This window comes from Pteropus vampyrus, unplaced genomic scaffold, assembly GCF_000151845.1.
Source record: "Pteropus vampyrus isolate Shadow unplaced genomic scaffold, Pvam_2.0 Scaffold25, whole genome shotgun sequence".
Classification (NCBI taxonomy): Eukaryota; Metazoa; Chordata; class Mammalia; order Chiroptera; family Pteropodidae; genus Pteropus; species Pteropus vampyrus.
The window spans coordinates 13135839-13151206 of NW_011888806.1; the positions used below are offsets into that span (position 1 = coordinate 13135839).

At 40.6% G+C, this 15368-nt stretch overlaps 1 protein-coding gene across 1 annotated transcript in view; it reads left to right on the forward strand.

The window, feature by feature from the left end:
* The window catches only part of SCD5 (stearoyl-CoA desaturase 5), a 134592-nt gene that overhangs the window by 81710 nt on the left and 37514 nt on the right, over window positions 1-15368 (forward strand). The window contains exon 2 of the mRNA XM_011356373.2: window positions 2535-2665. Within this exon, the coding sequence (XP_011354675.1) occupies window positions 2535-2665 (131 nt within the window). The remainder of the gene's footprint in view (window positions 1-2534; window positions 2666-15368) is intronic.

The following is a 15368-nucleotide window of genomic DNA, read 5'->3' on the forward strand; positions in this document are numbered from 1 at the left end:
AGGTTACTTTCTGCCCTAGAGGTTTTGCAGAATTTTAGTATCAGAAATCCAATACAAACTAGCTTATGCAACAAAAAGGAATTTGTTGTTTCATATAACTCAGAGTAATACTGGAGAGGCTCACAGGTTCAGAAGAACTATAGAGCTCCAGGGCCTGCAACCAGTGGCTCCATGGAGGCAGCTGTCTCTCAAGCTCATGTTGACATCTCCATCATCTCTGTGTCTCTCTTTCTCAGTCTCAGTCTTCATCATTGCAATCATGCTTTGGTATGTGACTGTTAGTCTCTTCCAGCCAGAATAGGAGAAAGGTTGGGTCAGGTTTTCATTCCCAATGCCAGGAAGATGGGATACTATGCTAGGCCAGGCCTTGGCCATATGGCCACGTTATTGTTGCCAGAAGTAGGACATGAAAAGCTACCTCCCAGTACAGGCTCTGACACGAGCCCACTGTCAGTGCCCACCATCCCACCCCCACCCAGGCATGAACAAATCAACCATGTAGGTGACCCCTGAAATATCTGAGATCTCAAAAGGACAAGATAGCGCCATAGTCTGTGTTAAGACCCTGCTGGGAACTGTGGACTAGAGGGCTTCTTTCTTGACCAGTGTTTTTCATGGAGTCTCAGAATTCCTTTCATTGCATCCAAGGTCCAGTGTCTCAGCCCGCTGGCAAAATGGGGTCACACTGAATTTTTCCTGTATAGATTTCTTTTGTTGCCTAACTACTTGACAGTTGGGGAAAAATTATTGGTAGAGATGGGAAGGTCAGGGATGACATGGAAAATAGCTGTCCATTTCATGGACTCATGACCAAAGTTACATTACAATAACAAAAGAGACCAGAACTTTTTATTTATTGCCACTTTCTGTGATTTTTGGGCAGATTGTTGATTTTCGATTTTAATCTTTCAAATGAGGAATAATTTGTCAAATTCATGTATTCAGAGACTCATTAATCTTAGTGCCAAGAGCAAGTCTTGTTTTTAGACCCAGAGGATCTTAGATCTTGATCTTGGATTGAGATCAAGATTAGTCAGACTTGGTTTTTGGAAGATATAATATTGTACTTCCTTTAAATATATGTATTGTCACTGAAGTTCTTCCAAGGAAGTTCTACAGGAAATACTAAGAAATTGTCTTGGTCTGGGACCATTCGCAATTGCTTGGGAATGTACTCACAGCCGATCACTTGTTCTTTGGCAATTTTTAATGGGTTGCCCTGCATGTGCTAAGTGCTAGAAGCAATTGTGTCAGATAATCTGCTCGATCTTACCTACTTATAGCCTGAGTTAAGGCTCTACCCCCAATTAAGGAAGCAGCTCACTTTTAAATTTAGGTTGGGATCCAATATTAAGAATGACAGTGGGGTCTAGAGAAGTGAAGATTAAACTTACCTGATGCTTCAGAAACGCAAAGGGGCATGTAGAGGGCAGGAACTCAGTTCTTGGTTCAGAGTCTCAGCAAAGACACCTCCTAGCTTTGTGATACTGGGAAATTAGTTTACTTCTTTAAGCCTCTGTTTCCTCATTTGTAAAATGGGGCTAATAATAATACAAACCCAATGGTATTGTTTGATGTGTTTTAACAAGATAATCCAAGTAAGACATTTAGCATTATGTGGGCATATTGCTTTAAAAACACTCTGATAGTTGTAATAATCTCAGGAATCATGATATTTTTGGTCCCTGTGTGTCCCCCTTTCTACCATACAGTCTCCATACACAGAGCAAATTACTGCCACTACCTGGGGGTGGCATGGAGGCTCTGGCGGACTTTAGAACCAGGCTGCCTTGGGTTTATATGGAAGATTCAACTTTCAGAGATCCAGTTCCTCAACTGAAAAAAGAGACAGTAACACATGTTGTGAGGTTTAGATTAACATATTTAAATGTATGGCAGATAATAAGCTCCACTGTAGGATAGCTCTTTAATGTTCCTCATCTGGCCATCTTTGCCAGCCCAGGTCATAGTGATGGTATAAGTGAAGATCTCCAGAAGACAAATCTCAGTGGTCCCTGATGTCAGTTTATCCTAGCCAGACTTCATTGCTTTTAGGTCTGCCTAATTTTCTTCAAACCAAGGTCTGTGGAGCCATGATAATGGGCACTACCACTTAGAAATATGCTCTTCTTATAACTCATCCTGGCATGGTTGCCAATTAAGGGGCAACATAGAGCTCAAGCTCAGCTCCACTGAGAGTGGACTTGTAAGGCCGAATTATAAATGCACAGGAATATGGTTGTAACTTTGCATCAAGACTAGCAAGAAACATTAGCAAATAGAAGATTTGTTTGATATAGAAAAAATTATCTTGGAAGGTCAGTGTTTCTTGAGGAAAGTTCTCTCTGCTTCTGCCTGGTATTGGAAAGTTACAAATCAATAAAAAGGCTGCATTTGCTCAAGTTATTGATTCTTCATATTGTAGATTCTTCCCCTGACACCATTTCACACAGGTCCCTATTCAGGAGAGAAAAGAAGGATGGGAGATGTTTAAAAACTGTGACATCTGTTGACATTCTCCTTGTGTCTTGCAGCCTACTTCTGCTTCCTCCTGACTGCTCTGGGTGTGACAGCTGGTGCCCATCGCTTGTGGAGCCACAGGTCCTACAAGGCCAAGCTGCCTCTGAGGATATTTCTGGCTGCCGCCAACTCCATGGCTTTCCAGGTAGGGATGGAGGGCACTCTCTGCCTTAGGTGGCACTGTCGGGGGAGGCACAGACAGGCTCCCTGTGGAATGGTCTTTCCTCTACACTCATTCTAGGCTCAATGCTCAGACCCCAAGCACTCCCTGCCTGTCCCAAGTTGTATCTCCTCGTGACTTTTCATACTGTAAAATGTCACCTGGGGATTTTGTGGCCCAAAGCATGCTGAGCTACAAAGGAAGAAAGGAGATTCCTCCCTCCAGAATTCATGCCCTTAGTACGCCCTGAAACCCTCAACATCCTTCTGGCTCTAATGAGGGCCAAGTTCTATGCCAAACATGCTATATACATATTGCTTTTGATCCTCCTACATGCTATGTGTTATATGTGTCCTCAGATGAGGAAATTAATGCTTAATGAAGTTACAGAACTTACCCAAATTATATGACTGAGAATGGAACATTTAGAGTAGGCAAATACAGATCTGATACAAAGCTATTGCTCTTATAAAACGTTTTCCTGAAGTCACCCTATAAGTTTGTGGTGGAAAATCTGTTCAATATGGAGTCAGAAGACTCAGTGTTTGAATCTTACTCTGATGGTTGCTAGCTGTGAATCACTTACTCATCTCCAACATCTTTATCTATAAAAATATGAATATGACTTCACTCCAGAGGTGTTATGAATTCATTGAAAATTGCAAGGAGCTATAAAAATGTAAGAGAACATCATTATTACACTAGAATTGGACCACATCCTTTAGGACTGTTCCAGTCCCAGATCATTTCCCACCACTTGGGCACTTTCTGAACTGCCAGAATTTTGGCTCAATCATGGATCTTGGCTTTTCCAATTCCTCATCTGATCCAGGCAGGCTAAATGAGAACAACTTGTTTTCAAAGTTTCTGCCCATTTATAAATGCAGATGATTCCAGGCACTGTGTATTTTCACCCATTGGGAAGAAATGGCGATTCTCAAAACTGCTTTAGGGTCCAGAGAGAGAAAAGACTCAGGAGCCTCTTTGTGACCCTCAGACATCATGTGGCCACCTCTACAATGGGCCTCCCACCCCTACAAGACAGACTAATTGTGTGCATTTCTCTAAGTTGCTCTTTTATACAAATTCAGATGCCTATTTCAGGCTTCCCTCCTACCATTTGAGCATCAATAAAGCAAATAGGATGCAACACAATAGATTTTTAGGCAACACAATTCATATTCTGAATACCTACTGGTTATGATTCAAGCACAGTGGGGGATTAGTAACAGGGCCCTAGGGAAGAAGCTGTTGTGCACAGAGGAGTTGGCAGCTTCTTGGTTTCATGTTTTGTCACCGTTGGCAATGTGAACTGTGCTGCACTTTATTTTGACTTCAGCCATCTTAGTTCAGTGTTGTGCTTTGTTTATCACGACAATGAGTTATGATAATGATAATTTAGAAACTCATTGACTTGGGTCTTAGATGCTATTTTGAACTTAACTTGGTAATTTCCATTTATTTTGTTAAGCAGATTATTATTTTTAGCTTCCAATTATGCATTCATGTAGTTTTAAAGCACTTCTGTTATTGGAATTTTTTTCTAAAATAAAAAACTTGAAATTGAGAGCCTAGTGAAACTATTTGTTTGTAACTCAATTTTTGAGGTCCTAAGTTTCCTTAACAAAACCTCACATACCAGAACATCACACTGTGATTTCAGATTTACTTTGGGGAGAAAGTACATTGTAGATTCAGGTCCTGCAATAAATTCTCGGCTCTGCCTTTTGCTATATTTGAGCCCTTGTGCAAATTTCTGCTCCTTTATCTGCAAAGGGAGGTGATAATAATACTTACCTCACACAGTTGTTGGGAGGATGAAATAATGAATAAAAAGTGCCCATGTTATTATAGAAGCACTCAGTGAATATCATTCCCCCTCTTCTTTATGAGAACTGGCACACAATCTCATTCATTTTTGTATTTTAGTGCCCATGATATAGAAAACACTCAATGATTATTAAATGAATTAATAGTTTTAAAAAGTATTTTTAGAAGTCATCAAATTTGAACTATACATACTTCTGCCAGGCCCACATTTGTGGCAGATTTTTTCATTCATCCAACAAATAGTTATTGAGCACCTACTATGTGGCAGGCACTGAGCTAAGCACAGGGAGTTTAATGATTAACAAACACAATCTCAGTCCTCGCCTTCATCTAATAGGGTATTAGAATTCCCACAGTTTCCCACTGGAAATGTCAGGTGCTTCATGAGTCTGAGGTTTTATAACAATGTCACTTAGACCTAGGTGAGAGGTATCTACAATAATCAGCATAGGGCCAACTTCCATACAACGCATAACTGTGTCAGAGGGAAAGAATGCAGTCAATCCAGACCACTTAACCGTAGGAAGAGAACTACCTGGGAAAGTAAAAAATGTGCTGTGATCTGCCAGTCTAGGGTATTGACCTACAGCCCTGACTTAATGCAGAGTCATTGATTTATTTTCCCTCCAAAGTCCTCTGGGATTTTTAAAGATAGTTTCAAGGGTTCTCTTCTGCTCTCTTCCATCAGAATGGTCGTGCCTTTGGCCCAAATGAACAAATCATGCTTAGTTATCTCGATTTGAGGATCAGCAGGGCTTTTGCTAGATGCTGCAAATAAGATCTCAATCATCAAAAACAATCTTCTTAAAACCGAGACAAATATTTGCAACTCTCTTTTTTCTTTCTTCTGTAGAGGGTGTATGTACTGTGCAGGGGGAGATGGAGGTAGTCGGAAAAGATGTCTCTCTGCTGTTGTCTTTATATTTTCCTAGAGACTGCTTCTTAAATGGGGATTAAGGCCTTCGATTCTTTTCGTTGAAATCCTCTGTTATTATACAGGAGCCCTACTGACATGGAGATAAAAGGGGAGCATTCTGTAGTCCTGTAATTAGGTCTCAGCCTTCTGGCGAGTCTGAGATGAGTATTTTGCACATACATTTTACAAATACATGTGCTAAGCATTGTTCTCAAAGCCCAAGTTACTCAGGCTTTGGTAAAATCCACTTGATTAGACTCTGGTAAAATATTTTTCTTTTTTTTTTTAATTAAAATTATTGGGGTGACATTGGTTAATAAAATCATATAGATTTCAAGTGTACAGTTTGGTAATCATCATATGTGTATTGCATTGTGTGTTCTCCACCCGAAGTTAAATTTCCTTCTGTCACCATATAATTAACCACCTTTATTCCTCTACCTCTCCTTTTCCCTCTTCCCTCTGGTAACCACTAATAGTTTCTCTTGAGGACAGATCTTGCTAAGGAGAATGAGAGCTCTGTGCAGAGCTTGCATTTCAAAAACGGTTACTTCTCTCCTTTTCCTTCTGGGAGAGTAAGGGGGAGTTTTCTCAGCTGTTCATGGCAAGAACCTGGTAGGGCTCCTAGAGGTAAAATTCATGAAAATGTGAAGCCCCCTAGGACTGGGCCCTCTAGGAGTTTTTAATTCTCAAGCTTGTCCAAATCGAGCCTCCAGTAGTTCATCAGTTATAGCTTAAAGTGTCCTATTCGTCCTGGCGCCAGCTGCAGACTTTTGCTCCTGGGCCTCTGTGTCCAGTAGGCTGTGATTCTCTGTAACTGCCTGTTTGTCTCTCTAGTTTTCAGGGCAGGAGTTTGCCTGTGACCTCAATTCTCCAACGGATCTAGGAAGAGTTGTTGATTTTCAGTTTGTTCGGTTTTTATTTCTTATCACGAGGATAGGAATGACTTCTTCCGAGCTCTTTACATGTCAGACCAGAAAGTGGAGGTTACAGTATGATTTGTAAATATGTCAAGTAAATCAAATGGCTATGGGCCATGAACTTTGGCAGGTATATCACAAGAAAAACCACAATGACTTTTGAGTGCTAACTGCATACTGGCATTTCATTAAGTACATTAGCCATCTGACAATACCCCTACAAAGTAGATACTGTTATTTTCTTCTTTCAATAGGTGAGAAAATTGAAAGAAAGAGGCTATGTTACCTGGCCAAGAACATATAGATTTAAGCGACAGAAAGAGGATTCAAGTGCAGGCAGCTTGACTCCAAGGTTACCTTCTCACTGATGCTTAATGCCTCTCCCCGGATCAAAGTGTATATTTATCCTTTCATTTTGCAAATACATTTGCTAAGCATTGTTTCCATCACTGAAGAACAAGACAGACAAGGTCTCTGTCCTCAGAACGTATATATTACAGTGAGAGAGAAAGCAAATAAATAAAGGAACAAAAGAATATGAAGAATGTGAGAGAGAGTGACAAGAAGGCGGCTTCTGTAGAGCGGGGGTCAGAGAAGACATCGCCGAGGAGATAACGTCATTGCTGAGACCTGAGAGGGAGAACAGGTAGGGGAAGCACATTCCCGACAGAAGGAGGAGCCAGAGCAAAGTGAGAGGAAGTGTGTGTGTGTTCAAGGAAGAGGAGGATGGCCAGCGTGGCTGGTCCACGTGAGTGTGGGAGGTGGTCATGGAAGAGGCCAGAGAGGGGGACAGGGGCCACACCAGTGCAGGGCTCTGTCAGGCATCGCAAGGAGTTTGGGTATTCTTCTAAAAGCCACGGGAAGGCACTGCGAGATTTTAGGCAGGGGTGCGACATGGCCTCATACATTTCAATGGCACGAGGAAGACTCAGATCACACTTGTGAGACCCAGGAGATTTTGTGCCAGATTCAGAATCGTGGACCAGCCTCCAAAACTGGGTCCTGTGGATGTGCACGTCGAGGAAGGAGATTGGGATATGAGGCGGTGCTCTCGAAGATGGCTCAGGGTGTTAGCAGCAGCACGTGGTAGCATTTGGTTAGAAGGAGAACAAAACACTGGAACACTACTGCAGGCTCGAGAATCCTTAACCTCACGTGGCTCTCTGTGCAGGTTCTGACTCACTGCAGACATCCTGTTTCAGTGTTTGCCACCTTTTCTCACCGTGAGCCTAGGTTTCAGATGTACAGCCTTCCTTCTGCACGTCAGAGACGGGTTTGCCTTCCTCTTTTTAGGATGAATGGATGTTGCTGGTTTCCTCCTCCTTTGTAAACAGGCTGCAGCACAAGTGGTCCCGACCACGATGCCCTCCCGGTGTGGTTTTGGAAGGTAGCTTGCATGCCATGCCTCATAATGTCTCTTCCCACAGCATTTTACTCTCCTAGCACATTTGGAAGTCAACTGGAAAGGGCAAATGGCTTGGCCATCTTTGAGCAACTTCTCTGCTTGTGACAGTGGTGATTTATGGATTCATTCAAGCATTGATGCTATATGCATACTTCTTTTTAACTCCAGTATTGACAGTATTGGTGGGGATACTCTGACAGATGATGGCGTGGAAGTAGGAGGGGTGTGTGTGTGTGCGTGTGTGTGTGTGTGTGTGTGTGTGTGAGAGATGAGGTTGGAGAGAGAGAGGAAATTCTCCTGAGGCTGCTGCAGGAGGCACAGTATTTTCCTGTCTGATGGAGATTTAAATGGCCCCACTCCCCTAAGATGCCTTACTTCCTTCTTTGTAGTGGATCTAGGTCAGTGAACGCAGATGACATGAGTGAAATCACCTCAAAGGTATGAAAAGGTGATGGCCTGGGGTGGCCTGGGAAAAGAGAGTAATTCTATAGATGGACACAGCAGCCAGTAGGGTGGTCTGCCTCTCAGGTTACCCTCCACAAACACTGCAGAAACACGCAGGTGTTATGCTCTGCAAGACAGATGTATTCCTTAGCATTGTAAGGCGATTAAATTTTTGTAAGCAAAAAAACATATACTCTACAGGCACACAGAGTTTTTATTTAAAGAAATACTCGGTAGGGGGTATTTTTGTAAATAAATAGCTACTAGATTTTACATTAATTTGGCCCCGCATCTATATTGAAAGAAAGATACGCTGTTTAAGATGAATTCCACATTCAGTCCTATCAATTTGGAAGCTATTCTGCAACATATTTTTAAGGCAAATGTTTCATTCTGTCTTCTTTTCATAAAGAAATCTTGAGAAGTGCTCAGGCAGGCCACCTCTTTAACCTTGCTCTCTCCCCTGTCAATCTCTTCCCTTCCTAGGACCACAGAAGGTTGGAGCTGGGGAACTTTAGAAGCCAAGTCTCATCCTTTTTCTCACAACTAAAGAAACTAAGGCCCAAATGCCTGAGCTTATTTTTGTTTATTTTCCCACATTGTCTCCAAAAATGTTTATAGGTGTTGAAGGAGACTGTCTCAATGCAATGTCCTGACAAGCTATTTCTTCCTGTACCTGCCACCAACTATTTGGGCTGAGATAGCATGTTGTCACTGCTCATTCTTTATTTCATTGCTCTCCTGCCAGATACTCTTATGTTGCTGCTTTCTAGGTTTCCCAACCCACTGATTATTTTGCATTTGGATAATTTCTCTCCCAGCTGCCTTCATTTGCATTTTTCCTAAATCAAACCACATTGTGATAATTTCTATTCATATTTCTAACCTCTTTAGATCCATCTGTGTTATTTCTCTGTTCTCAAAGATGTCTGCAGCACCTCTTAATTTGGTACCAACAGTGTTATTAACAAAATGTGTACGCCTCATTCTCAGTCATTAATGAAGATGCTAAATAAAACCACTAGATCTAACAGATAGGGTGGGGCCTTCCACTGGCTGCCTCCTCCGCCCCAGCCCCCTCACTAGATATTGAGCTGTTTTTCGTTCCTGATCCTTATTTATCAAAGTTCAGGCTTTTCAATCATCCTGTCCTAGTTCCTACTAGTGCTAACCAGAGGTCTTGTCACAGGAATATTTCAGGGATGCTATTTTAGATACTTAATTAAGCTCCAAAGATCCAATAGCTCCAGGAGTCATTGAAACAACCATTTTAATTAATGGTAAAATTTACAGAGTTTCATATGCCAGAGGTAATTTCTAGCCTTGCTTATAAAACTTCTTTTAAAAGGCAGATACATTTTATTATCTTCATCTTCTCCTATTGACTCTTCTACAGCTTTTGCATAAATCTGCTAGTTAATTCCTTTTGAATGTAAAGGTGCATAAACCACTAATGCTCATGAGGAACACAAGTGACGTATAAAAAATGACCCTTGTCATGGGGGGCTTATGGTCCGATGGAGCTGGCCAGACTTGTGTACAATAAAGGACTCTTACGATACGATGGGAAATTAAATTGCTCAAAAGCTTCATACTGCCTCTTAGGGCTGCAGAAATATGAATATGGGCTAGGGAAGATGAAGCTTATGACAGTAAGAGAGTTTTGAGCTGAAACTTGAAATGTGAAAAGGATTTGCATGGGCAAGGAAGAAGGAGAGAAGATGGGGGAAACACTTGAGCGAAGGTGGAGAGAGAAGAAGGCTCATGACATACTGTGTAGGGAACCTGCACAGTAGAGAATCAGTCTGATTGAAGAAGGATACTGATGGAGTGTAGTGTGTTGCATGCAAATCCAGGTACCTGCATGACATCTCTCACTGGATCTCTTATGCACCTGAAAATCAATGTGCCCCAAACCAAAGTTGTGACTCTACCCTCTCCCCCAAAACTATTTCTCTCTTAGTTGTCTGAACCAGAAATCTGGGTGTCATCTATAGTTTCTCTATTTCTCTAATCATCCCTCATTCAGTCTTTTAACCAAGCTCTTCTACTGATAAATTATATCTTGAATCTGCATGCTGGCCATCTCTGCCGTCCTCTAATCCAAGCCACGATTATGTTCTTGACTGGGCTACTGAAAAAGCCTCATAAACTGGTCTTCCTCCTTTAACACTTGCCCCTCTCTAGACTGCAGCCAGACAGAACTTATTGAAAATTAAACCACTGTCTAGCAAGAAGAAAATTTTTCAGCGGCTTAGCATTGCATTTGTAATGAAATCTAGCCTTGTTATTATGACCTCAAAGGCCCGGGGTGATCAGGCTTTGCTGTTTTCACAAGTAGATGTCCTTCAATACAGTTCTGTCACTAACCACCCAAGTTAGTGTCAGATCCTGCAAGTTAGAGCCTCAGTCCTTGTTGTCCTTGCATGACTGCCCCTGCTTCACATGCCAGTCACAAATAGGGTCTCCATGCCACCTGTACTGTTGATCAACCAGGGATCCCCACAATTCCCTCGGGGTGCATAATTTGCTAGAACAACTCAAAGAACCCAAGATGTTATACTTACTATTACAGTTGTATTATAAAGGATACAGATCAGAGCCAACCAAATGGAAGAGACACATAGGGCAAGATGTGAGGATCCCTCGGGCAGAGCTTCCTCGCCTTCTCCCCGTGGAGTCAGGGTGGGTTATTCCCTGCACATCAGTGTGCAGAGATTTTACTGGAGATTTTTTACATAGGCGTGATTGATTAAACGACTGGTCCTGATTGAACTCAGTCTCCATTCCCCTTCCCCTCCCAAAGCGCCAACCCTCTGTTCACCTGGTTGGTCTTTCTGGTGACCAGCTCTGATCCTGAAACTGACCTCATGAGCATAATAAAGACACTCTTGTCACTCAGGAAGTTCCAATGTTCTTTGAAGTTCTGTGCCAGGAACTACCAGGGACAAAGACCAGATGTAGTCTTTACTGTCCCGTAATCCTGCTCAGACCGCACCTTGCACCACTCCTGCCCTAGCTCCACATACCCAACACGCTGGACTTTTCTTAGTTCCTGGACTGTGGCAAGTTCATCCCTCTACCAGAGACAACTCCCGTCTTCCTCCCACACTCCCACCCGACTTCTCGTAACCCGATGACCTGACTAGACAGTCCTTGCCTTGCTCAGTGTCCCCCTTGTTATTCCATATACTTATGTACTTCATAGCACTAATCCCAGTCTGAAATGATGTTGACTTCATTTACTTTATATTTATCTCCTCCATAACATGTAAATTTCTTGAGGATATAACCTTGACCATCCTGTTTCTTTTTTATCTCCTAGCAAATAACAATAGTCAGTAAAATATTTGTTAAATTAAAGAATAAAATGGGAAAGATAAGAATAATCAGGCCAGCTGAAGCTCTTTGATTGTCAAGAAGTGTTTAGACTTGATGAGAAAAGTAGTATGGAAAGGTTGTCAGATAATAAGCAAGGGAGTGATGGATATCTGGGGAGTGTGAGTATGGTCTCAGTATACCAAATGTAATGTGGAAGGGAAAATACTAGAAGCAGGAAGCTTTAGAAAGCTATTCTAGGAATCCAGGTCAACTGATGTAAGCCTGAACAAGGGTAATGGGGTTAGAAATGGAGTGGAAGGGAAAATCTGAGATTTTTTAAGGAAAGATTCCCTTGATTTTTTTCTCTTTAGTTTTAACTATTTAAAAATAATTTCAAACTTACAAAAAGTTGCAAAAATACCATGAAGAACTGTATATTTGCACCCAGATCCACTAATTGTTAACATTGCCTCATTTGCTTTATTTTTTTTCTCTCTCCATATGTGCTTATATGCATTCATCTATGCTATTTCTTTCTGATTTATTTGAGAGTGATAAACATCATACCTCTTCATCACTTCAGTATGTATTTCCAAATAAGAAAGACATTTCACATAAACACAGTACATGTACCAAAATCAAAAAATGTAACGTTGATGCAATACTATATTCAGGATCACAGTCCAGGATCCTGCATTACAATGAGCTGTAATATCTCTTTAGTCTCCTTTCATCTGGAATAGTTCCTCAGTTGTTCTTTGATTTTATGACATTGGCTTTTTTTTTTTTTTTTTGAAATTTACAGACCAGTTATTTTGTCAAATGCTCCTCATTTTTGGTTTGTTCACATTTTCTCACAACTATGCTAAGATTGTGCATTTTGGGCAGAAATGCTTACATTCATGGTCTTGTGTCCTGAGCATCAAACAAGAGACTCATGATATCACTTTATCATGTTATTGGTGGCATGAACTTTGATCATTTGGTTCAGGTGGTATCTACTCAGTTTCCTCACTATAAGGTGACTATTTTTCCTTTTGTAATTAAGAGTAATTTATGCTGAGATGCTATGATCCTATGTAGTTTTTTCTTCATCAGCCTTTTACACAGTAGTTTTAGCCTACATTGGTGATTCTTGCCTGAATCAGTTATTGCCATGACACCCACAAAATGATGATTTTCTAACTCCATAATTTCTTCTACATTTGTTGGTTGGCATTTTGTTTGTTTGTTTGTTTATTATGGGTTCATGGATTCTCGTTTTATTAAATGGATTTTAGTCTATTACTGTTATTATTCATCTTAATGCCCCCAATTTTTAATCAGATTACCCCAATTTTATCTGTAGAAGACAATACAAATGTCTTTTTTGACAAGTTGCCATCATTTTAAGAGCAGTTCTTTACTTTCTGGCACAAAATATACCAAGTTCCTCTTGTGTTTTTTCTACCTTAGTCCTGGCCTCAGCCTTTTCACCAAAGAGTTCTGACTCCTTTTAGTGGGGAATGGTATTTAAAAACCAAGGTCTGGGAGTGAGGTGGGTCCATTACTGGGCTGTCATTGTTTTCCAGGACCTTTCTTCCCCGAAATTTTGACTCATTAATTGAAAGAAACCTAGCTCAGGAGACTAGAACCATGATTGCATCACTAACCAAAAAGCCCTCTAAAACCCAAACTGGGAAGATTCGCAGAAGGCCAACTTGTCTACCAAGAGGACTACCCAACCCATTTTTAAAATATGTGTTAAAAATATGTTTTATAAAAGTCTTATTCAAATACATTTTCATTGTAAGATATTTAAACAATCGACTATGAAATAAAATATGAAACAGCCCTTTCCTTCTTTCTAATCTTTAAGTATAGTCAGCAATCCTTTTTAAATAACTAAAGTTGGCTTTTCAACACTCGCCCACCTGAAACCTCCTGAGGCCAAGGGCCACATGAAGGCTAGGCAGCAGGTGGGGACTTGTTCTCCCGAAGCTACAATTTGCCAGCCCCTTTTGGGGGAACTTTCTGGGCTCTTCTTACAGATAGTCAGTGTTATCTGGAGGGAAATCAGTGCTGCCCAGTAGTGACAGTAGAGAAAGAACCGGATGTTCTTCACTGTTTGAATAGCACAGTGTTGGCATATGAACTGAAGATGATATTCAGACCTTCGAGACTGAGATCAGGTCTATTCCACATGAGTCTTACAGTCCCTACGAGTAGAAGCAGCAGTGTCTTTTCCTCTGACACCCTTAATGGAATGGCTCTTTCCCAGACAGGATTCACTCACAACACACACACACACACACACACACACACACACACACACACACGCATGCACGCACGCACGCACGCACGCACATGTTCTACCCTAAAACCTGTCTGTTCAAGCTGATATGTCATTCCTGCTCCTAGTTTCTTTTTCACTATTGTCTAGAGACAAAGATGTATTATGAATGCAAGTGGAAATCCCTTTGGCTTTGAGGCCACCTGGTAAATTTCCTCTTTTGGAACCTTAAGCAGCCACACCATTGAATTAGGGGACATAACAAGCACACTGGTGTCTGGTCAGAAAGAAGCATCTGTTTGCAGCCAGGCTGGAGAAAAGCCGATCAATGATTCTGGTCTCAGATCTGTAGAATGGGACATGCTAAATGCTATTTACATTTAGCCTTCATCTTGCTAACTAGTGGAAATTATGTGGCCTTTAAAGACAGTTTTCCCTATGGCCATTAGACTCACGAATTTCTTTAGAACATAAAAGGAAGCAGGGGAAATTTACTGACAGAACAGGCGGCTTCATAATCTGCTTCAGTGGAGTTTTTGAGATTGATTAGTTTCGCTCAAGTCCCAGATAATACTGAAAGACTGTGCTTATAGAGAAAAATCACCACATGATCAATTTCAATTTCTACAGTCTCAGCAGGAACACTCTTTAGGGAGATTATCTATGAAGTAATAAAGGTACAGACACAGTATAGGTTTAAGCAAGGGCACTGTCACACAAGTTGAGGTATGATCGGTTGATTAGTGCTAATAAACACAAAGATGGAAGAAGGGTGATGTAAATATACATATAACTGACTGGATTATTAGATGAATCTTACTGTTTCATAGAAGTTTTCCTGATATAGGGCTGATGGCAGAAGCCAGGCTGTTTTGATTTGGGAGTGTAGAAACTTTAAAAAACATTTTTGTTTCCCCACATCCAAAAGAAAAACTTCTTTATTATAAAAATTTAGAAAATACAAATAAACTAAAAGAAAAAATAAATTGCTACCATCTCACTTCCTACAGAGAACCACTGTAAACTGACTTATGTACTTCATATAAGGTTGACTTATATACTTCATTTTTCCTATGCTCAAATACACATTTTTATTAAAAATAAGTTCATACTGTATCTATTATTTTTAAAACTGCTCACTGACCTACTTTTCATCTCATCTCTTCATATCAATACTACAATATCCTTTTTAGTTAATTAGTTTTTAAATACAAAACTAACAAATGCTTTTATTAAAATTTTCAGAGTGTAAGATAAAATGTTAAAGTATTTCTGTTCTCATACCTACCAGTCTCACTGTCCTGAGGTAACCCTATTTCTCTCCAAAGCTTTCTATATACACGTGCGCACACACACGGATAGTATTCAATTAATTAATATATCACAAAGTACTCAATCACATCCTGTTAAGTGGAAATTTCGGGTTTTTCCACGTTTTCACTGCAGTGAACATCCTTTGGGTTAAATCTTTGCACGCAACCACAATAAATTCCTTTTCTCTTAACTTCTCTTAAGATAAATTTCCTTAAGATGAAGAAAACAAATTGCTAGATTTTATTTTATTTTATTATTTTAAAAAA